The 25,003-nt window shown below is 33.6% G+C and overlaps 1 protein-coding gene across 4 annotated transcripts in view; it reads right to left on the bottom strand.

Moving 5' to 3' along the window:
• VPS13A (vacuolar protein sorting 13 homolog A) overlaps positions 1-25,003 on the bottom strand; it is a 250,011-nt gene that overhangs the window by 216,735 nt on the left and 8,273 nt on the right. For all 4 annotated transcript variants that reach the window (XR_014020362.1, XM_081278758.1, XM_081278759.1 and 1 more), the window contains exons 2-5: positions 8,931-8,974; positions 6,518-6,560; positions 4,165-4,260; positions 3,803-3,904 (exon numbers count right to left, since the gene is read on the bottom strand). Coding sequence is in view for 3 of the 4 variants with exons in the window: in XM_081278758.1 (XP_081134884.1) it covers positions 3,803-3,904; positions 4,165-4,260; positions 6,518-6,560; positions 8,931-8,974 (285 nt within the window). In the remaining variant the exon portion in view is untranslated. The remainder of the gene's footprint in view (positions 1-3,802; positions 3,905-4,164; positions 4,261-6,517; positions 6,561-8,930; positions 8,975-25,003) is intronic.

Genomic DNA, 25,003 nt, shown 5'->3' with positions numbered 1-25,003 from the left:
TGGATACACATCCGAGTTCTACAAGACCTTTGAAGAAGAACTAATACCAATACTCTCCAATTTATTTCAGGAAATAGAAAAAGAGGCAGCACTTCCAAACTCATCCTATGAGGCCAATGTCACCCTGATTCCAAAACCAGGCAAAGACACATCAAAGAAAGAAAACTTCAAATCAATTTCACTAATGAACAGACATGCAAAAATTCTCAATAAGTTCTGACAAATCAAATAAAAACATATCAAAAAGATAGTGCACCATGATCACAAGGGGTTCACTCCAGGGATACAAGTTTGGTTCAACATATGGAAATGAATAAATGTAACTCATCACATCAAGAGACTTAAAGATAAGAATCATATGATTTTATCTAATGATAATCAATGCAGAAAAAAAAGCATTTGTCAAATACAGCACCCCTTCATGTTCAGAACACTAGAAAAACCAGGGAAAAACAGGCACATATCTTGACATTTTGTAAAAGCTATCTATGCAAAGCCCCAGGCCAACATCATTCTAAATTGAGAAAAATTGAAAGTATTCCCTCTAAAAACTGGAAAAAGACAGGTATGCCCTCTTTCACCATTTCTATTTAACACAATTCTTAAAACACTGGCCACAGCAATTAGACAGATGAAAGAAATTAAATGGATATGGATAGGAAAAGAAGAATTCAAATCAGCACTATGCTAATGATATGACTGTATACATAGAAGACCCAAAAAATTCCACCAAAAAATTCTAGAACTAGTAAATGAATTCAGCAAAGTAACAGGATACAAAATCAATACCCATTAAACAAAGGCATTTCTGTATATCTGATATACAAATCCTCTGAAAAGAAAATTACCCATTTATAATAGCCTCGAAACAAATAAAATACTTGGAAATCAACCTAACAAAAGAAGTGAAAGACCTCTACAATGAAAACTATAGAACACTAAAGAAATTAAAGAAGACCTTAGAAGATGAAAAGATCTGTCTTGTTCTTGGAGAGGCAGAATTAATATTGTCAAAATGACCATAGTACCAAAAGCACTATACAGATTTAAGGCAATTCCAATCAAAATCCCAATGACATTCCTTTTAGAATTAGAAAAAGCAGTCATGAAATTCATCTGGAAAAATAAAGAGACCCAGAATAACTAAAACTATCCTTATCAAGAAGAGTGAAACAGGTGGCATCACTTTACCAGACCTTAAACAATACTACAGAGCAATAGTAACAAAAATAGCATGGTATTGGCACCAAAATAGATTTGTAGACCAATGGTTCAAAATAGAGAACACAGAGACTAACCTAAATTACAGTTATCTTATATAGACAAAGGTGCCAAAAACATATATTGGAGAAAAGATAGCTTCTTCAACAATGGTGCTAGGAAAACTAGAAATCCCTATGCAACAAAATGAAATTAAAACCCTATCTCCCACCATGCACAAAACTCAACTCAAAGTGGATCAAGGACCTAGGAATTAGGTCCAGATAAACTGTGCCCAAATGTCCATCATGTCAGATTAGGCTCCACTTTCCTTAATAAGACTCTTATAGTACAAGAAGTAAAATCAAGAATAAATAGGATGGATTCAAACTAAAAAGCTTCTTCTCAACAAAAAAAGAATAGAGAGACTATATCTTGGGAGCAAATTTTTACCCCTCACACATCAAAGACTACTGATCCCTAGGGTATATAAAGAACTCAAAAAGCTAAACACCAAAAAAAGAAATAACCCAATCAATCAATGGGCCAAGGAACTGAACAGACACTACTCAGAGATGATGTATAATCAATCAATAAATATATGAAAAAATGTTCATCATCTCTAGCAATTAGAGAAATGCAAATCAAAACTACTCTAAGACTTTATCTCACTCCAGTCAGAATGGCAGCTATTATGCATACAAACAACAATAAGTGTTGGCGAGGATGTGGGGAAAAAGGCACACTCATACATTGCTGGTGGGACTGCAAATTGGTGCTACCAATATGGAAAGCAGTATGGAGATTCCTTGGAAAACTGGGAATGGAACCACCATTTGACCCAGCTATCCCACTCCTCGGTCTATTCCCAAAGGATTTAAAAACAGCATACTACAGGGACACAGCCACATCAATGTTTATAGCAACACAACACAACAGCTAAACTGTAGAATCAACCTAGATGCCCTTCAGTAGATGAATGGATAAAGAAAATGTGGTATATATACACAGTGAAATATTATTCAGCATTAATAGAGAATAAAATCATGGCATTTGCAGGTAAATGGATGGAGTTGGAGAATATTATGCTAAGTGACATAAGCCAATACCAAAAAGTGCCAAAGGTTTTCTCCAATATAAGGATACTGATTCATAATGGAGTTGGAGGAGGGCATGGGTTTATAAGGATAAAGGATATTATTTATGCCTTAAGATAGATGAACTCTAGATAGGGAAAAGGGGAGGGATGGGAAAGTAGAAGGCATGGGGGTAGGAAAGGCGATAGAAGAAGATGGACATCATTACCCTAAGTACATGTATGAAGACACAGATGGTGTGACTCTACTTTGTGTAAAACTAGAGATATAAAAAATTGTGCTCATATATAACAAATTAGAATAATTTTTAAAAAGAAAATCTATGTAATTAGAGTATACTATTTGGCTCAACGGTAAACATTTATACTACTTGGTCAATCTTCACAGTCCCATCACTATATCATTCACATACACACTATACACATACACACACACACACACACAGTCTAAATTTAATAAATCAAGTAATAGAAATATATCTTATTTAGCAATATGATAATTCTTTAGGGAGTAGGGTATATGGCTAAGTGATAAGTGTTTTATTTAACTTTGGGTACTATAGTACTATTTAGCTTTAAAGTTATGTACTGTTTATTGTATTGATAAAATAAATATTTTAAAAAGAAAATGCCTACGAATGACTATATAGAGGATATGAAAAAAGTTTGACAAAGAAAATAGATTTACATGTGGTACTACCAGAGATTATGCTAAATCTCCACTAATAATGTTTGTCAACAGGTAAAACATTTTATTTCTGGAGTTCACTTTTCATTTAAAAACAATCAATGCAGGAATAGTGAAGTATATATATGCTTTATTTTAAAGATGCTTAGCTCTTCAAGGAATAACAGAGGAGTAAAAGATAAGCAAAGGACTAGATTAGGTAGATGACTTTATTTTTTAAAATAAGGAGAGGCTACAGTATGTTTAAGCTAAGAAGAAAAATCCACTAGGGAAAGAAGCAAAGAGTCAGCATGTAAAAAGCAGCTGGAGATGCTGACTAGGAAGTAAGTGAAAATAAAGAGATGCAGGATACCTCATATACCACTGAAAAAGGGCTTATAGTAATAATGGACCATGTGGTCTAATTTGAATAGGAAAAGATGTGAAGCAAGAAAGCAAATAAACAGTCTATGGCAAATATAAATATATCAAAATACTAAGTATCTTCAAAAGTGTAAATAATTGATACAAGGAGAATACAAAAGCATGGACTAGAAAGGTAAGAAAATACACTTGATAAAATTAATGGCTATCATTAAAAACTGACCTTTATCCTTATAAACCAGACATAGTATTTATGCCTTAAGATAAATTCTGCAAGGTAAAAAATTTTGTATACATGACAAAATACAAACCATATTAAAATTCTCCACGTAATAAGATTCTCTCATATTTGTTAAATAATCTCAGTGCCTCCAGAGATGAACATTCTATTATGAGAAATATTTGTTTTTTTACACTTTCTTATTAGCACTTTTAGGTTTGTTTGGTTTTTTTACCTTGATCAACTACTTTTTGCTTTGTTTCTTCTATTCTTTTTAATTCCTGTTGCTTTGCTTCTAGGAGTTGTTTTTCTTCCTTTAAAGGATCATATTTTATTCCTATAGAAGCATTAAAAGGAAGAATCTAAATACTTTAAATTTAAATATACTCATTCTAATATTTACCTTTGAAAAAATCACTAATTCATCATCTACAAAAATTTAGAATAAAAGCCAATTTAATTTGAATATACCAAATTTATATATTAAAATATCTCCAAAATATCACCCAAAATATTTTATACAAATATAATTATAAAACATAAAGGTTTTCCCATCTATAAAAAAGAGTAAATTATAAACTTTAAAATTTGACTTACTGGAAGAAGGCACTATGAGTAAATAAATATCTTCTAATACAGCTTCAAATGGTTGAGTATAAAGGTTTTTCCATGGAATTCTAAGTTTAAGATTACCTACAGTCAAAAACAAAAGTATGAAAATATTCATCCAACCTACATTTACCATCCATCTATTTTATTCTGCCTTAGAAGAGATCTTTGAAAGACCAATAAGACTAACTATATCCAATAATGGCAAGGGGACAATATACTCATTGTACCACACATTTGGAAATGCTTTCTCATTCAACAAATTGTATTCCTATTATATATACCAGGGAAGATGCTAAGTGGTGAGGATACAATAAAAACTAAACTGACTTCTTCTCAAGAAACTTGGTGTCAGGTTGGGATTATAGCTCAGTGGTAGAGTGCTTGATTAGCACATGTGAGGCATTGGGTTCGATCCTCAGCACCACATAAAAATAAATAAAATAAAGGTATTGTGTCTATGTACAACTAAAAATATTGAATTTTAAAAAAGAAACTGACTAGAAGGAAAAAATAAACAATAATAATAATATTAAAGAACGATAGTTGTGCTCTATATGTGTAATAAGAATTGTAATGCATTCCACTGCTGTCATGTATTTAAAAAATAAATAAATAAAATTTTTTAAAAAGAACGATAGGTACTAGGAGAAAGGTATGCAAACAAATACCTTAAATGATTCTCCGAATTATCTTGTTTAGTCCAGAGTTCTTTCCACTACCTTGTATTACCACTAAACATTACCTTATCATTTTTAAACAATAGCAAGCAAGAAAAAAAGAGGAATGCATGATCTAAAGGAAACAGGTCCATCAAAAGGAACTAGATATCTATATACACACACATATGTACATACATGCATATACATATACATATATATGAATTTATATATCTATACTCACACATATGCATACACACACACACATTTGGGTGGGAAAGAGGTGGTGCCTGAGAATCAAACCCAATACCTTATGCCTACAAAGCACATATTATACCACTGAGCTTTACCCACAACTCCCTCCTGATACATGAGGTTAAATTAATATACAATAAAATATGACAATAATTATTTTAAGAATTCAGTGACTTACTGAAATTTTTAAAAGCTATCTTAAATATATTACCTGTTGTACAATGGACTAATGGGGATTATTCACCATACCCAAATATGCATTCATAGGATTATTATGATACCATAAGAAATAAATGAGTTCAAGTCAACTTGGATTATAAGAAATCCTTATTACACATAAATACAACATGGTTATAAGTATTTAAAATATATACATGTACACAATCAAAAACTCCAAAAAGAAAAATGTAAGGGGGCAAAATAATGAGTGACGTTCCCCCCCCCCCTTTTACTTATGCTAAACTGCCTTTAAATGGGTGGAGGAACGGGACAAAATTCAAGTCTTGGCAATATAAGGTGATGAAAACTTTCTGTGGTATATGGTCTAATACCAACTATAATACACAAAACTGTGAAAACCTTCATAATATAATTTATGTAAACTTTCAAAATACCAGTTCCTCAATGGGACCAATACATATTCAATAACATTATAGAATCCCACTTCAAAAACAATATAGCAAAAATTTCAAAGTCCCAACTAAAGACACTTATCATCTTCCACAATATTTAAAATAAAACCATAATATAATCTAAGAATTATGACAAGTTTTTATTAAACATGTTGAAACTTTACACTCAGTTTCTACTCAATCAATATATTTAAAGTATACACTACAAATACAGGTAAATTAATACAAAAACAAGGGGCTGGGGTAGTAACTTAGAGGTTGAGCACTTGCCTAGGACATACCAGACCCTATCTTTGATCCCAGCACCACAAAAAAATAACATAAGATAAATAATTAAAAATAAAATTTAAAATATAAAAAAATGTAAAACAAGAAATTATACAGTATTTTCTGGAAATTCTGGAAACCTAGGGAAAAAAATCCAGAGCAGAAACAAGTTTTCAAATTGGTTCCCGGTGACAGTACATGGATGATCCAAAACCTCATCCTCACATCATACATCCAGTACTAATCAGAATACAGCAACAGTGATTACTCAGAAACCTAGAAAATAAAGACACTTAAGGTACCTGGTGGCCCCCAACTCAATTTTAAAACCTACTAGAATGTGTCATTTCTAAATTATGAAGGTATCAAGTACTGGGCAAGAGTACATAAATCTCACAATATTTTTAAGCCATACAACTAAACCCTACCTAAACAAGAATACATGATAACTTTATTTTCAGTAGTGCTCAGAAATATTTACAATATCTCATTACAGGGCAAGAAGGGCATTCCACTAATACAGCTTACCAATATGACCAACTTTAACTTTAAAGGGCACATCCAGTTGACTCTACCAAGAAAAAAAAAAATAAATATGTAAAGCATTAATAAATACAAAGTTCAAAACAAAAACTACTTTTTTCTTCCAATAATTGCTTAAAGGGTATCTGAATTACCTGCACATTATCTTCAATACTTACTTAAATTTACAAATATATAATTAAAATATTATTCAAGTCAATAAAATTAATGGAGGCTTCTCTTTTCATAATAGGTAGTATAAGGGTCCACATTCCTGCTGCCCAAAAAAGCTAACCATACCAGATAATTAACACTTTTGTATTATTTTTTCTTAAGGTGAGAAAGCTCACTGTCCGTTTGTGCTTCTAGAAACATTTTGCAAAAAAAAAAAAAAGTTTCAAAACATTTCTCCCCATTCAATGTCAGAAAGAACAGCCTTTATAATAAATGGTGTTAGGAAAATTGTACACCTAGTTGCAAAAATATGTCTTATGCCATACAAAAAATTAACTCAAAATGGATTAAAGAATTAAATGTAAAAGCTAACACTATAAACGGCTTAGAGGAAAATATAAGGAAAAATCTTCATGACATTAGATTTGGCAATGATTTCCTGGATAAGACAACAAAAGCACACATAATTTAAAAAACAGATGAACTGACCTTTATCAAATTAAAAACTTTTGAACAACAAAGGATACTGTCAATAGAATGTTAAGGTAATCATTGGAAAGAGGTAAAATATCTGTTAAGGGTCCATATGCAGAATACATAGATTGCCAAAAACTTAACAACCACAGCAACAACAACAAAAACCTGATTAAAAAATGATAAAGGACTTGGACAGGCATTTCTACAAACATACACAAATGGTAATAAGCACATGAAAAGAGGTTCAATATCATTAGTCATTATTAATTTAAATTGATTACTAATCAAAATAATAAGATATCACTTCACATCTATTGGAATGGCTGTTATCAAATAAAAGCAGAAATAACAAATGCTAGAAGATTTAAAGGATTTGAAGAAATTTTTTTTTTTTTTTTTTTTTTGGTTCTGGTGATTGAACCTAATACCACTGAACTATTTACCCTGTCCTTTTTACTTTTGAGACAGGGTCTCAATAAGTTGCTGAGAGTCTTCCTAAATTTCTGAGGCTGGCTTAGAACTTGCAAACCTCCTGCCTTAGCCTTCTGTGTTACAGGCATACACCAAGGCACTCAACAAGGATTTGGAGAAATTAAAATCCTGTGCACTGCCGGAGGGAATGGAAAATGGTACAACTACTATGGAAAAAAACCTGGGTAGTCTCTAAAATATATATATATATAAATAAAAATTTTCATATGACCCAGCAATTTTACTCCTAAATATATACTCAAAGAAGTTGAAAGCAGCATCTGGAATGAACACATGTACACAAATATCATTGTAGCATTATTCACAAGAGCCAAAAGGCAGAAACAACCCATGTGTTCATCAATAGCTAAATGGATAAACAAATGATCAGTATGTATATGTACACACACACACACACACACACACACACACACAAATATTATTCAGCCATAACAAGGAATGAGAGTCTGATACATGCTACAACATGATGAACCACAAAGACACTTTGTAAGTGAAATAAGCTAGACATAACTGGACAAATACCACATGATTCCATTTATATTTAGAATAGGCAAATGTATCAGGGTGGTGAGAGGGGATTAGGAAAATACTTTTTAATGAATACAGAGCTTCAGTTTGCAATGTATAAAGAGTCCCGGGGTCTGTGGGGAGAGGGAATAGAAGTTACTATTTAATGGCTATAGTTTCTCTTGGGGATGGAAAAGTTGTGGAAATAGTACTATGAAGGCTGCACGAAATTGTGAATATAAGTCATGCCACTGAACTGAACATATTAAAATGGTATTTTTAAAAAGTGAAAACTTGGGAGGGGGTGCTGCAATTGTGGCTCAGTGGTAGAGCGCTCACCTAGCATGTGTGAGGTCCTGGGTTCGATCCTCAGCACCACATAAAAATAAACAAATAAGATGAAGGTATTGTGTCCATCTACAACTAAAAAAAAAATTTAAGTGAAAACTAGAAGACAAATGAAACACTAAAATAAAACAGTATGGGAATAAATAAAATATAAATTTTTATGTATGCAAGTATGTATGTATTTATGGCAGTGTTGGGGTCTGAAACCAGGGCCTTGCCCATACTAGGTAAGCATACTACCACTGAGCCACAATATCAGTTTGTGCTTTTAATGAAATTGAATCTTTGTTTTACAAAATTCACATTTTAAAAATAACTTCCAAAAATTTTTTTCAAACTTACATAATTTAGAATGGCAAGCTGTATTAGGAAGAATACATCAAATGCACTAACATTAAAAATTTTTATAGTTATTACCTACCAGGGCATTTTCTTTGACTTCAAGATTCTTGAGGGCCACATCTCCTAAAAAAAAAAAAAAAAAAAAAAAAAAAGAAAAGAAAGAAAAAAAAATTATTACAAAAATGAACTTAAAATGTTCAAAAATTTTTCATTTTAAAAGGTTAAGTATGTTTCATTCTTGAATATAATACTAGGGAAGAATAATCACAAAAAAGTACATAAACAGAAAATAAAATCTACCCTTTTTTTAACTAGCTTACCTTCATTTTTCTGCATGACCTAAGATGGTATGTTTAATCAAAACTTATTGAAATTTTTTTACCTCTGCAATTGTAGCCTAACATTAATGTATACAAATAATTTAATCAGAATAATACAAACAATATAAATCTACCAAAGTAGCATAATACAAGATCAATAAGCAAAAAGCAAGTTGTATTTATATGGGCAATGAACAGTCTAGAAAGAAATTATAAAAATGTAAAATCAGTGAGCACACAGATATTTAAATATAAAAATTTTCAAATTCAAATACAAAATGAAAAAAAAATAAATTAACATAATAGAACTGCCAGATGATTATTATTTTTCCAGAGGGAAAAAAAGGAGAGATAACATTACATACATATTATATGTAATATGATATATTTTGAGTAATAATAGCTGAGAAATTTCCAAAATTAATGATACAAACACAATAGATCCAGGAAGCTCAGAGAACACCAAGTTCTGACCTCTTTGGGGACTACTGAAAGGAATGGTAGACACCATAACTCATAAGAGCTACACCGAACTATAGCCTATAAACCTGAGATCCAAGAGATTAAGGATAAATGAATACAAAAAGAATACCTATGGCACAAAGAAGTAGGTGAGGTATATTTAAAAATTTAAGTCATAATAAAAGCAGTTGTAACCTGGGTCTAGTGGTAATCCCAGCAACTCAGGAGGTTGCAGCAGGAGAATCACAAGTTTGAACCCAGCTTCAGCAACTTGGCAAGACCCCTGGCTGCTTGCAGGCAAGCAAGCAGCTGCATATCTGGGGGAACTGAGGGGGAAAAAAAAAAACACAAACATAAGCCAAGGGATAATGCATGCCAAAAAGAAGACTGAAAAGACCTTAGGCCTTCATTCAGGGCTTCCTCATGAAGGTTTCTTAAGTACAGAGCCAGTCTGCAGACTAAGAGGCAGCTCTCTTTTCAAATGCCCAATTTTTAAGAAAAGATAAATAATACATACAAAGATGCATACAAAGAAACACAAAAACATGGTCCATTCTAAGGTGAAAAAAACTTCAGGAAACCAACATTAAAAAAAACAGGCTCAGAATTTACTAGAAAAATGACTTTAAAACAACTTTCAATTATGATCAAAGAACTGAAGAAACACAAGGATACAGAACTTAAGGAAATCTGGGAAACTATAAACAAAGAATATCTACAGAGTTAGAAATATTTAAAAAAGAATCAAATATAAATTCTAGGGCTGAAAAGTATAATAATCAGATGGAAAAATTTGCTACAGAAATATTAATAGTAGATTTAAACAGGCAGAAGAAACAATCACTGTCTTGAAGATCAGTCATCTGAAATTGTAGAGGAGCAAAAAAGAAGAAAAGTAAATAGAGCCTAAGGACTTACAGGACACTATCAAATGGATCATTTTATGTGTCATGGAAATCTCAGAGATGAGAGATAAAGAGCAGAGAGCTCTTTGAAGAAATAACATACAAAAACTTCCCACATTTAAGGAAGACATGAATATACAAATCCAAGAATCTCAAGAAATTTCAGATAGGATAAACCTAAAGATTATCAAACTTCTCAGCAGAAACTTTGCAATCAAAAGTCAATGAGAAGAACAGGCCCAGCGGCCTGCCAGTGTGGTAGACAGATCACCCCAATTGGAGGAAGGGCCCAGCCACTGCCCGCGCCTGCACAGTAGAAAGACCTGCGACCTGGAGAACAGGCCCAGCGGCCCGGTAGACAGACCCCCCCTATTGGAGGAGGGACCCAGCCGCCGCCTGCAAGGTAGGCAGACCGCGAGTCCCGGAGAAGGGGCCCAGCGGTCTGCCTGCGTTGTAAACAGATCACCCCAGTTGGAGGAGGCCAGCCTCCCGCTGGTACGGTAGACAGACCACTCCAACTGGAGGAGGAGCCCTGCCTCCAGCCCGTGAGGTCACCTGACCGAGCTCTTGACAAACATAAGGTTTCCCCAACACCCCCACCTCATCAAACACCTTATGAGAAAAACTGATGGAACTCATCATGGAAAATCCCACCAACCCTTAAAACCCACCAACCGGTTGGCTGGCTTGGCTACCAGTGCGGTTCTGCAGCGGATCAGGAACCTGGTTTACATCTCAGAAAATAAGAGTAGAGAAGCCACAGGTGGAAGCTCAAGTCCTGTCACACTGACTACCACCACCATCTGAACCCAGAGACTCAAGCTAGGAATAGACAACGCCACCAACTGGAAGAAATGAAAACAGAATTCTGAGACACGTTTTTTTTCTTATTTTCTTTCTTTTTCTCTCTTCTCTCTCTCTTTTCAGCCATTCACCCAGTCTCCTCTACCCTTCCCCCTCGGGTATTCGCTACAACATATGTGAAACCAAAAATTGTGCACAAAAAAGGTCTTTGACAACTGAATCACCAAAATAATATACTATAGAGGAATTGCATATGCCCCACCTCCCTTCCCCCTTTTTATTTCTTTTCTTTTTTCTCGTATTTTCTTTTTCCCGCTCTTTTTTCTCTTCCTTTCCTTGTTATTTGTTTTCATCCCTCTTACTCCCTCTATCCCACTTGCAACCCCCTAAATTTTACTATTCATAAGTAGGGTAATCTTATAAATACAGATAGGAATTTGAATCTATACATTCTTCTATAAATTTCCCATCTATTGGTTAGAGCTCTACAAAGTTACTAAGATAGATTAATAACCCCATACCCTCACTCCTTTCCCCATACATAACATCCTACACCTGAAATTCAGTTTTCTTCGAGCTACCAGAAACGGTATGCCTTTCATGAAACTAATGACTATATTTGTAAACGATAATCGAAACCAACATTTGTAGACATAGAGTCTAGCTATAAATGTAGTAATAAGGAGAACGTGTGCTTAGATGATGTACTATTGATATTGAAAACTGTTAACATTGTCTTTCTCCACAAAAGGGAGACTTTGCAACTATACAAGAGCACTATAAATATATAGGGGGAAAATTCAATAACACAACAGTTTCACCAAGCAGAAAGAAACGCGAGCAATATGAAAAGACAAGGAAAGAAAGGACCACAAGTAATGCAGGTCAACTCAAATTTAGAAGAGGTAATATCTGCAGCAGATGGAATGTCAGATAAAGAATTCAGGATATACATGCTTCAGATGATCTGGAGTCTCAAGGAAGACATTAGACAGCAAAATCAGACAGTGAAAGATCACTTCGACAATGAATTACATAAACAAATCCAAGAAGCAAAAGATCAACTATACAGGGAGATAGAGGTTATAAAAAACAAACAAACAGAAATCCTAGAAAAGCAGGAAGCAATAAACTAAATTAAAAACTCAAATGAGAGTACTACCAGCATTGTAGAACACTTAGAAGATAGAACATCATACAATGAAGACAAAGTATTTCAACTTGAAAAGAACATAGACAGATCAGCGAGACTGTTAAGAAACCATGAGCAGAACATCCAGGAAATATGGGATAACATAAAGAGACCAAACTTGAGAGTCATTGGGATGCAGGAAGGTATAGAGATCCAAAACAAAAAATGAGCAATCTGTTCAATGAAATAATATGAGAAAACTTCCCAGACTTGAAGAATGAGACAGAATCCCAAATCCTAGAAGCCTACAGGATGCCGAATGGAAGGGAAGCAGATTACATTTAGGAGTAAACCAATCAGGATAACAGCTGATCTTTCAACACAGACTCTGAAAGCTAGAAGATCCTGGAAAAACATATTTAAAAAGCTGAAAGAAAATGGGTTCCAACCAAGAATTGTGTATCCAGCGAAATTAAGCTTCAGGATGGAAGATGAAATTAAAACCTTCCACAATAAACAAAAGTTAAAAACAATTTGCAGCTAGAAAACCATCTCTTCAAAACATCCTTGGCAAAACACTACAGGAAGAGGAAATGGAAAATAACAATGAAAACCAACAGTGGGAGGTAATACAGTAAAGGGAAAAAACAATCAAAGAGGAAAAACAAACCATGTTAAGTAACATAAATAAACAAATATGGCTGGAAGAACAATCCATATCTCAATAATAACCCTAAATGTTAATGGCTTAAACTCACCAATTAAGAGACACAGGCTAGTAGAGTGGATCAAAAAAAAAAAGATCCAACAATATGCTGCCTACAGGAGATGCATTTGATAGGAAAAGACATACACAGACTGAAGGTGAAAGGTTGGGAAAAATCATATCACTCATATGGACTTCGGAAACAAGCAGGAGTGTCCATACTCATATCAAATAAAATAGATTTCAAGCCAAAGTTAATCAAAAGGGATAAAGAGGGACACTACATACTGCTCAAGGGAACCATACACCAACAAGACATAACAATCATAAATATATATACCCCAAACAATGGTGCAGCTATGTTCATCAAACAAACTCTTCTCAAGTTCCAGAGTCTAATAGACCACCATACAATAATTATGGGAGACTTCAACACATCTCTCTCACCACTGGACACATCTTCCAAACAAAAGTTGAATAAAGAAACTATAGAACTCAATAATACAATTAATAACCTAGACTTAATTGACATATATAGAATATACCACCCAACATCAAGCAGTTACAATTTTTTCTCAGCAGCACATGGATCCTTCTCAAAAATAGATCATATATTATGTCACAGGGCAAAGCTTAGAAATTATAAAGGAGTAGAGATAATACCATGCATCCTATCTGATCATAACGGAATGAAACTGGAAATCAACGATAAAAGAAGGAAGGAAAAATCATGCATCACTTGGAGAATGAACAATAGGTTACTGAATAATCAATGGGTTACAGAAGACATCAAAGGGGAAATTAAAAAATTCTTAGAGATAAATGAAAACACAGACACAAAATATCGGAATCTATGGGACATAATGAAAGCAGTTCTAAGAGGAAAATTCATTGCTTGGAGTTCATTCCTTAAAAAAAGAATAAGCCAACAAATAAATGATCTCACACTTCATCTCAAATTCCTAGAAAAAAAAGAGCAAAACAACAGCAAAAGAAGTAGAAGGCAAGAAATAATTAAAATCAGAGCTGAAATCAATGAAATCGAAACAAAAGAAACAACTGAAAAAATTGACAAAACTAAAAGTTGGTTCTTTGAAAAAATAAATAAGATTGACAGACCCTTAACCATGCTAACGAAGAGAAGAAGAGAGAGAACTCAAATTACTAACATACGGGATGAAAAAGGCAATATCACAACAGACACTTCAGAAATACAGAAGATAATTAGAAATTATTTTGAATCCTTATACTCCAATAAAATAGAAGATAGTGAAGGCATGGATAAATTACTTAAGTCATATGATCTGCCCAGATTGAGTCAGGAGGATATACACAACCTAAACAGACCAATATCAATTGAGGAAATAGAAGAAGCAATCAAAAGAGTACCAACTAAGAAAAACCCAGGACCGGATGGGTATACAGCAGAGTTTTACAAAACATTTAAAGAAGAACTAATACCAATACTTTTCAAGCTATTTCAGGAAATAGAAAAAGAGGGAGAACTTCAAAATTCATTCTACGAGGCCAACATCACCTGATTCCTAAACCAGACAAAGACACTTCAAAGAAAGAAAACTACAGACCAATATCTCTAATGAACCTAGATGCAAAAATCCTCAATAAAATTATGGCGAATCGGATACAAAAACATATCAAAAAAATTGTGCACCATGATCAAGTAGGTTTCATCCCTGGGTTGCAAGGCTCGTTCAATATACAGAAATCAATAAATGTTATTCACCACATCAATAGACTTAAAGATAAGAACCATATGATCATCTCGATAGATGCAGAAAAAGCATTCGACAAAGTACAGCATCCCTTTATGTTCAAAACTCTAGAAAAACTAGGGATAACAGGAACATACCTCAATATTGTAAAAGCTATCTATGCTAAGCCTCAGGCTAGCATCATTCTGAACGGAGAAAAATTGAAGGCATTCCCTCTAAAATCTGGAACAAGACAGGGATGCCCTCTCTCACCTCTTCTGTTCAACATAGTTCTCAAAACACTGGCCAGAGCAATTAGACAGACAAAAGAAATTAAAGGCATAAAAATAGGAAAAGAAGAACTTAAATTATCACTATTTGCAGATGACATGATTCTATACCTAGCAGACCCAAAAGGGTCTACAAAGAAACTACTAGAGCTAATAAATGAATTCAGCAAAGTGGCAGGATATAAAATCAACACGCATAAATCAAAGGCATTCCTGTATATCAGCGACAAATCTTCTGAAATGGAAATGAGGACAACCACTCCATTCACAATATCCTCAAAAAAATAAAATACTTGGGAATCAACCTAACAAAAGAGGTGAAAGATTTATACAATGAAAACTACAGAACCCTAAAGAGAGAAATAGAAGAAGATCTTTGAAAATGGAAAAATATACCCTGTTCATGGATAGGCAGAACTAACATCATCAAAATGGCGACATTACCCAAAGTTCTCTATAGGTTTAATGCAATGCCAATCAAAATACCAACAGCATTTCTTGTAGAAATAGATAAAGCAATCATGAAATTCATATGGAAAAATAAAATACCCAGAATAGCAAAAACAATTCTAAGCAGGAAGTGTGAATCAGGCGGTATAGCAATACCAGACTTCAAACTATACTACAAAGCAATAGTAACAAAAACAGCATGGTACTGGTACCAAAACAGGCGGGTGGACCAATGGTACAGAATAGAGGACACAGAAACCAATCCACAAAATTACAGCTATCTTATATTTGATAAAGGGGCTAAAAGCATGCAATGGAAGAAGGATAGCATCTTCAACAAATGGTGCTGGGAAAACTGGAAATCCATATGCAACAAAATGAAACTGAATCCCTTTGTCTCCCCATTCACAAAAGTTAACTCAAAATGGATCAAGGAGCTTAATATCAAATTAGAGACTCTGTGCCTGATAGAAGAAAAAGTTGGCTCCGATCTACATGTTGTGGGGTCAGGCTCCAAATTCCTCAATAGGACACCCATAGCACAAGAGTTAATAACTAGAATCAACAAATGGGACTTACTCAAACTAAAAAGTTTTTTCTCAGCAAGAGAAACAATAAGAGAGGTAAATAGGGAGCCTACATCCTATTTAGGATGTATCCTACATCCTGGGAACAAATTTTTACTCCTCACACTTCAGACAGAGCCCTAATATCCAGAGTATACAAAGAACTCAAAAAATTAAACAATAAAAAAACAAATAACCCAATCAACAAATGGGCCAAGGACCTGAACAGACACTTCTCAGAGGAGGACATACAATCAATCAACAAGTACATGAAAAAATGTTCACCATCTCTAGCAGTCAGAGAAATGCAAATCAAAACCACCCTAAGATACCATCTCACTCCAGTAAGATTGGCAGCCATTATGAAGTCAAAGAACAACAAGTGCTGGCGAGGATGTGGAGAAAAGGGTACACTTGTACATTGCTGGTGGGACTGCAAATTGGTGCAGCCAATTTGGAAAGCAGTATGGAGATTTCTTGGAAAGCTGGGAATGGAACCACCATTTGACCCAGCTATTCCCCTTCTCGGTCTATTCCCTAAAGACCTAAAAAGAGCATACTACAGGGACACTGCTACATCGATGTTCATAGCAGCACAATTCACAATAGCTATACTGTGGAACCAACCTAGATGCCCTTCAATAGATGAATGGATTTTAAAAATGTGGCATTTATACACAATGGAGTATTACTCTGCATTAAAAAAATGACAAAATCATGGTATTTGTAGGGAAATTGATGGCATTAGAGCAGATTATCCTAAGTGAAGCTAGCCAATCCCTAAAAAACAAATGCCAAATGTCTTCTTTGATATAAGGAGAGCAACTAAGAACAAAGCAGGGAGGAAGAGCATGAGAAGAAGATTAACATTAAACAGGGTCGAGAGATGGGAGAGAAAGGGAGAGAGAAGGGTAATTGCATGGAAATGGAAGGAGACCCTCAGGGTTATACAAAATTACATACAAGAGGATGTGAGGGGAAAGAAGAAAAAATCAAGGGGGAGAAATGAATTACAGTAGATGGGGTAGAGAGAGAAGATGGGAGGGGAGGGGAGGGGAGGGGAGGGGAGGAGGGATAGTAGAGGATAGGAAAGGCAGCAGAATACAACAGACACTGGTATGGCAATATGTAAAACAGTGGATGTGTAACCGATGTGATTCTGCAATCTGTATACGGGGTAAAAATGGGAGTTCTAACCCACTTGAACCAAATGTGTGAAATATGATATATCAAGAACTATGTAATATTTTGAACAACCAACAATAAAAATTTTTTAAAAAGTCAATGAGATAATATATTTAAAATACTGGGAAAAATTTTAACAAAGATTATATCCACTTAAACTCTTTCAAAAATAAAAGAGAAATTAATATATTTCCAGATAAACAAAAGCTGAGCAAGCTCATTTCCATTAAACCCACCCTATTAAAAAATTCTAAAGGAAATCCTTCAAGTTGAAAAGAAAGGATACCAGATAATAAACAAACATCACATGAAAAGCATAAATTTCTCCAGGAAAGTCAAATAAGGACAAATATAAGATCCAGCAGTCTTATAATGTTGATCTACATCTCCACTTTATAGTATATGTTTTATATGACAAAAGTACAAAAAAATAATTATAAGTCTATGTTAATGAGTATACAACATAAGATGTAATTTGTCTCACTAATCAAAATATAGATCAAGGGAGGATGCACTTTTAAAGTTGTTTTCGTACACAATTCAAGTTAAATTGGTACTTATTTAAAATACAGTGTTATAACATCAGGATATGCAATCACCATGGTTACCACAAAGAAAATATCTATAGAATATACACAAAAAAGGGGGGGGGGATAAAAACATGTCCCTACAAAAAAAGAAAAAATCAACTGAACACAAAAAAGCCAAAAGATGCAAATGAGAGACAAAAATAAGCTTTCAAACATATACAAAGTGAGTACCAAAAAAGACAATACTAAGTCCTTTCTTATCTGTAATTACTTTAAATATAAATGTTTAACTCCCTAACCCAAAAAATAAATAAATAAATAATGGCAGAATGGATTAAAACAAAATAGGATCCAACAGTATGCTAAGAACACATATAGGCTAAAAGCAAAAAGATAGGAAAAGAAATCTCAAAAGAGCAGGGATATCTATGCTAGATATAATCAGACATAAACTTTAATTCAAAACCTCTTAACTGAGAAACAAAGGAAAAGATATAATGTTAAACGGGGTACTTAACAAAGAAGACATAACTATGACAAACATATATGCAACAAATAAACATGAAATTGCCAAAATGCGCCAAAGGCTCCTATATTGAAAGCTAGGTCCCCAGCAGGTGGTGCTATTAGGAGATGGTAAAAACTTTAGACTTATATAGCCTAGTAGGAAGAGATGAGTCACTGGGGGTGTGCCTTTGAAATGTATTATTTCTGTCCCTAGATTGACTCATTCTTTCCCTCTCTCTCTCCCCCTTCCTTTCTTTCTCTCTCCTTCCTAGCTGAGGTGAGCAGCTTTCCTTTGCCCTGATGTTCTGCCTCACCTTAGGCCCAAAACAATAGAGCCAATCAACTATGAGCAAAAACTGTAAGCCAAAATACACATCTTCCTTAACCTGGTTTTCTCATGTATTTCATCACAGCAACAGAAAACTAAACACACATATGAAACAAACATTGAGAGAACTGAGGCGTAAAAAGCACTGCAATAATAATGAGACTACCATAGAATACAAAAAACAGACAAATTAATAAAGAGAAAACCCGGACAACACTATTGGGCAATTGGAACAAACAAACTTACACAGAACACTCCACCCAAAAAACAAACGAATACATATTTTTTCCTCATTTTTTTGTACACAATTCAAGTTAAAATGAACATGGAGCATTCTCCAGGATAGAATATATATAAGGTCACAAAACAAGTGTCAAAAAATTTCAGAAGATTTAAATAACACAGACATCTTTTCTGAGAACAATGGAATTGACCTAGGAATAAACAGAAGAAAACAGAACAATCCACAGATAAATAAAAATTAAACAAGCAATGGGTCAAAGAAAAAAACAATCACCAGAGAAATTAAAATATACCTTGAGAAAAATGAAAGCAATATACCATAATTAATGGAAAACAGTGAAAGAAGTGTTAGGAGAGAAATGTATATATGTAAATGCTTATATTAAAAAAGAAAAGCTGAGCTTGGTGGTAAAGTCAAGGAAGGGGGATTGCAAAATTTGAGGTCAGCTGGGGCAACTTGGTGAGACCCTGTCTCAAAATAAAATAAAATAGGAGGGATGGGGGTAGGACTCAGTGGCAAAGCACTAACTCAGTATGGGCAAGGCCCTGGGTTCAATCCCCCAAGAAAAAAAGACATAAAAAGTATTCCAAATTAATAATCTAAATTTCTGGGGCTGGGGATGTGGCTCAATCAGTAGCGCGCTGGCCTGGCATGCGTGCAGCCCAGGTTCGATCCTCAGCACCACATACAAACAAAGATGTTGTGTCCGCCGAAAACTAAAAAAATAAATTTTAAAAATTCTCTCTCTCTCTCTCTCTCTCTCTCTCTCTCTCTCTCTCTCTCTCTAAAAAAAATAATAATCTAAATTTATAGCTTAAAAAGGAGAAAAAAAGGAAAAAGAAAAATAACCCAAACCTAGCAGAAAATAATAAATATTAAGGTAGAAATGAGCACAAAAGACTAAAAAGAAATAGAGAAAAATCAACAAAACCAATAAGCCTTTAACCAGATTGACTATCAAAATATTTTTAAAGTCAAAGAACTAAAATTAGAAATGAAAGAAATATCACTACCAATTTTATACAAATAAGGATTTTAACAAAGTACTCTGAACAAAGATACACCAGCAAATGATGACCTAGATGATATGAATAAAATTCCTAGAAACACAAAATAAACTGAGAATGAATCATGATAAAATAGTTCATCAGAACAGACCTACAAGAATTAAGAAGATTAAATAAATAATCAAAACCTCCCTCAAAACAACACAAGACAAGGACCAGATGTTTTGTTGGTAGATTCTAGAAAATTAAGAATTAAATTAGAATTAACACCAATCCCTCTCAAATTTTTCCAAAAAAAAAATTTTTAAAAAAGGAATACCTTTTAAATTGTCTATGAAGCCAGCATTACCCAAAATTGTCTATGAAGCCAAATAAAGACACTATAAGAAAAGGAAACTATGGGGGCTGAGATTGTAGTTCAGCAATAGAGTACTCACCTAGCACTTATTGGGTTCAATCCTCAGCACCATTTAAAAATAAAATAAAGATACTGCGTCTAACTACAACTAAAAAAACATAAATATAAAAAAAGGAAACTCTAGAATATCCCTGATGAATACTGATGTGAAATCTTTAACAAAATACTAGTAAATAAAATTCAATAGCATGTAAAAGGATATAATATGATCCAGGAGGATTTATTCCCAGAATGCAAGAATGATCCAACATATACAAATCAATGTAATACACCACTTTTAATGAAATAAAGAAATAATGCATGATCTCAATTAATGCAGAAAAGGATCTGAAATAATTCAGCATACTTTCATGTTAAAAAAAACACCCAACAAAATAGAAATAAGAGGAAACTAGCTTAAAATAACAAAGGCATATATGAGAAAGTCACAGGTATCATCACACTCAACAGTGAAAAGACTGAAATCTTCTCAAAGATTAGGAGTAAGAATAGAATGCAATCTGTGTACGGGGTAAAAATGGGAGTTCATAACCCACTTGAATCAAATGTATGAAATATGTCAAGAGCTTTGTAATGTTTGAATAACCAATAAAAAAAAAAAAGAATAGAATACCTGCCTTTACCACTTCATCAATACAGCACTTGAAGGCCTGGTAGAGCAATTTGGCAAGGAAAAGAAACAGAGAACGTTCAAACTGAAAAGGAATATATTATATTATCTCTGTTAACAGATGGCATGATCTTATATGTAGAAAACTTGAAATGTCTGAAAAAACCATATTATTAGACTAAACATATTCAGCAATGTTGCTGAATATTCTATTTACAATAGCATCAAAAATAATAAAAAATACTTAGGAAAACACTTATCCAAGAAAGCTAACTTGTACATTGAAAACTAAGATGACATAAGTAAATGGAAAGACACTTCATGTTCACAGAATGGGAAAATTTAATATTGTTAAAATTTTTCTACTACCCAAGCAATCTACAGATTCAACACAATCTGTACAAAATACAAACATTTTTGGAGAAAACACAAAAATCCACCTTTAAATTCACATGGAATTTCAAGGAATCCTGAATAGCCTAAATAATTTCGGATAGAGGGATCTCCACTTTTTGATTTTAGAATTTACTAAAACCCACATTAATCAAAGCAGTGTGGCACAGATACACAGGCCAATGGAAGAGAATACAATATCCACAAATAAGCCCTCTAGTATATTGTCTAAAATTTTTTTCCTGGTACTGGGGGTTTGAACCCAGGGTCCTGAACATGCTAGGCAAGTGCTCTACCACTGAGCTAAACCTTCAGCCCTATTGTCAAATTATTTTTAACATCAGTGATTGTCCTTTCAAAACAGTTGGAAAGCTGGGCACAATGGTGCATGCCTGTAATCCCAGAGGTTCAGGAGGCTGAGGCAGGAGGATCACGAGTTCAAAGCCAGTCTCAGTAAAAGCAAGGTGCCAAGCAACTCAGTAGACCCTGCCCCTAAATAAAATACAAAACAGGGTTGGGGATATGGCTCAGTGGTCGAGTGCCCCTGAGTTCAATTCCCAATACCCCCCCCAAAAGACAGTTATTAGAGAAACTGGATATCTATAAACAAAAGAATAAAGTTGAACCTTTGTATTAAACCACATACAAAAATTAACCTGAAATGTACCCAAGACCTAAATATTAAGACCTAAGTATAAACTTCTTAGAATACAGCAGAGAGGGAAGTTCCAAGGCATTCTATTTTGCAATGCTTTTTTTAGACATGACACTAAAAGCACAGGCAACAAAAGAAAAACAAAGGTGAAATGAACTTTAAAATTAAAAACTTTTGTGCCTAATAAGACATTTTCAACATTAAAAAGACAACACATGATACGGAGGGAAATACTTGCAAATCATATATTTGATAGGGGTCCAATATCAGGATAGATTTCCTAAGCATCCCTATAACTCAACAACAAAAACTGATTAAAAGATAAGCACAGGATTTAGGGACATTTCTCCAATGAAGATACACAAATGGTCAAAAAGCCCAAGAAATTATTTCAACAAACCACAAAACTGGGATCTAATTAGAATAAGATTACTCCATGTTTACATAAATATGTCAAAATATACTCTATTGTCACTCGTAACTAAAAGAAATCAATTAAAAATAAAGATATTCAACATTATATTTCATTAGAGAAATATAAATGAAAACTACAATGACACAGTGCCTAATATCCATTAGAATAGCTACTATTTTAAAAAGTGTAGTAAGTGTACATGTTAGTTAGGATGAGGAGAAACTGCAATCTTTGTATGATGTCAATGGGAATGCAAAATGGTGCAACTGCTATGAAAAGTGGAAGGGTAGTTCCTTAAAAAATTAATAGAATTACCATATGATCCAGCCATTCTAATTCTACTTTGGGGTATTTACCCCAAAGCTCTGAAAACTGACTCAAACTCAAAGAAAAATACTCACGTTCATAACAGTACTTACAACAGCCAAAAGATGGGAGCAACTCAAATGTCCACCAATAAATAAACAAACAAAATGTATCATATACAATGGGATATTAATACAGCCTTTAAAAATGACCAAAATTCTGACATTTGCAACATAGATGAACTTGAGAACATTTTTTGATAAAGAAGACAGTCACAAAGGGCAAGGGCAAATACTGTATGATTCTTCTTACCTAGAGGTACTAGAATGTTTAAATTCAGAGACTGAAAGTAGAATGATGGTTACCAGGTCTGACGAAAGTAAAGAGTGAGTAGTTATTGCTTTAATGGATACAGTGTTTTACTTTTGTAAAAGAAGAGTCCTAGAGATAGTGGTGGTGATGGTTGCCAAATAATCTGAATTTAATTAATGACACTGAAATACACTTAAAATGGTTAAGACCATAAATGTTATGTGTATATTATGTAACTTTTTGTTTTTAAATAATGGCAGGGAAGCCAGAGCAAGGAAAGAGAAAGACTTTTCTAGATGAACAAAAACTGATGGGATTTGTTGCCAACAGATCTCCCTTAGAAGAACTGTTAAAAAAGGAATTCTTCAGAAAAAAGGGAAATGGGTAAGAAATATACTCAAAATATTTTAATAAATAAGCATTAAATAAGCATTAAAGAAATAAGAAATGAGGGTAAAATCAAATCTTTTATTTTCCTAATTTTTAAATATTTTGAGTATATTTTGAGAAATATACTTAAAATATATTAAATAAGCATTAAAGAAACAAGAAATGAGGAAAAATCAAATCTTTTATTTTCCTAATTTTTAAATGTTCTAATGAAAAATTGTCCAAAATATTAATAGAAACAATGCATGGGAAGGTTATACTTTACAGAAAAAGTAAAAGTAATGACAGCAATGTTATCAGAATCAGAAGGAAGTAATAAGAGTACTCTGCTCTAAAACACTTCCATTATCCATGAAGCAATACAGCTTTATCTGAATGTACTCTTAGATCAGTTTCAAATGAATACTACAAACTCCAAGACAAATTTTAAAGAAGTAAAATTGATATGCTAGGAGAGCGGAAAATTGAAATCATATAAAATGCTGGATTAAAACCAGAGAAGGTAGAAAAAGAGAAAAATATTTTTAAGAAAGAAAAAAAGGTAGGTAGGTAGGTACGTATATGTACATACAACAGGCAGAAAACAACTACAAATATGATTTTTTTAAAAATGGTTTTTCCTCTCACACTCAACACAGACTCTATGACTAGATGTATGGTGCCTCCCTTCCCCGCCCAACACATCAAACAATTCTCCAACAAACATCAACTAGTTATCCCCTTCAATGTATTTATTTGGATTCTAACAGCAAGTAGAGATGGTGTCAGATTCCACAGGTTAGGGGCTCAGTCTCATGAGAATGTCCCTCACTTCAACACTAATCACAAGTTCCAGGTTGTGACCTGTGCTTCTTATCCACTGACAGTGTTCCCCAAACCTCTCTCCTTTGGGTCAATAATTTGCTGGGATGGTTTACAAAACTCACTGGTTTATTATAAAGGATTAAAAAGGATACAAAGAGATGAACAGGACAAGGTACAAGGACACAGGGCATCCACACCCTCTCTGGGTATGCTACATTCCCATTAACTTCTTGTGCTCAGAGAAGCAGAAGCTCATCAAATCTCATTAAAGGTTTTTACAGTTTTATCTCCAGACCCACTCCTTTCCTAGAAGTTGGTTGGTGGGGCTAAAAGTTCCAATTCTTTAATCTTTTAACCATTTGGTCTTTCTGATGACCTGACCTCATCCTGAGAATCTCCTATGTTGCTTCATTAGAATAACTCAGATGTTATTAATATTGTTCATAATTAACAAAAGACCCTCCTATCAAAATGAATTCCAAGAATTTTAAAAGGTCTGTAATAGGAACTGGGGACAAAGATAAAATACAATTTCAGGTTTTAAACAGATATAAACCCATTAATCCAACTACACTAAAATGTGAATAGTCTGAACACATTAAACAGAAATTGAGAGAATAAATAAACAAAACCCAAATATGTCATGTACAATAAATTCACTTTAAATATAAAGATACAGATTAAAAATAAAGAGACAGCAA

This window comes from Spermophilus citellus (genome assembly GCF_964194105.1).
Source record: "Spermophilus citellus genome assembly, chromosome: 2".
Lineage (NCBI taxonomy): Eukaryota > Metazoa > Chordata > Mammalia > Rodentia > Sciuridae > Spermophilus > Spermophilus citellus.
The sequence above is the reverse complement of the archived record's forward strand: the minus strand, read 5'-3'. Positions and strand labels throughout refer to the sequence as shown.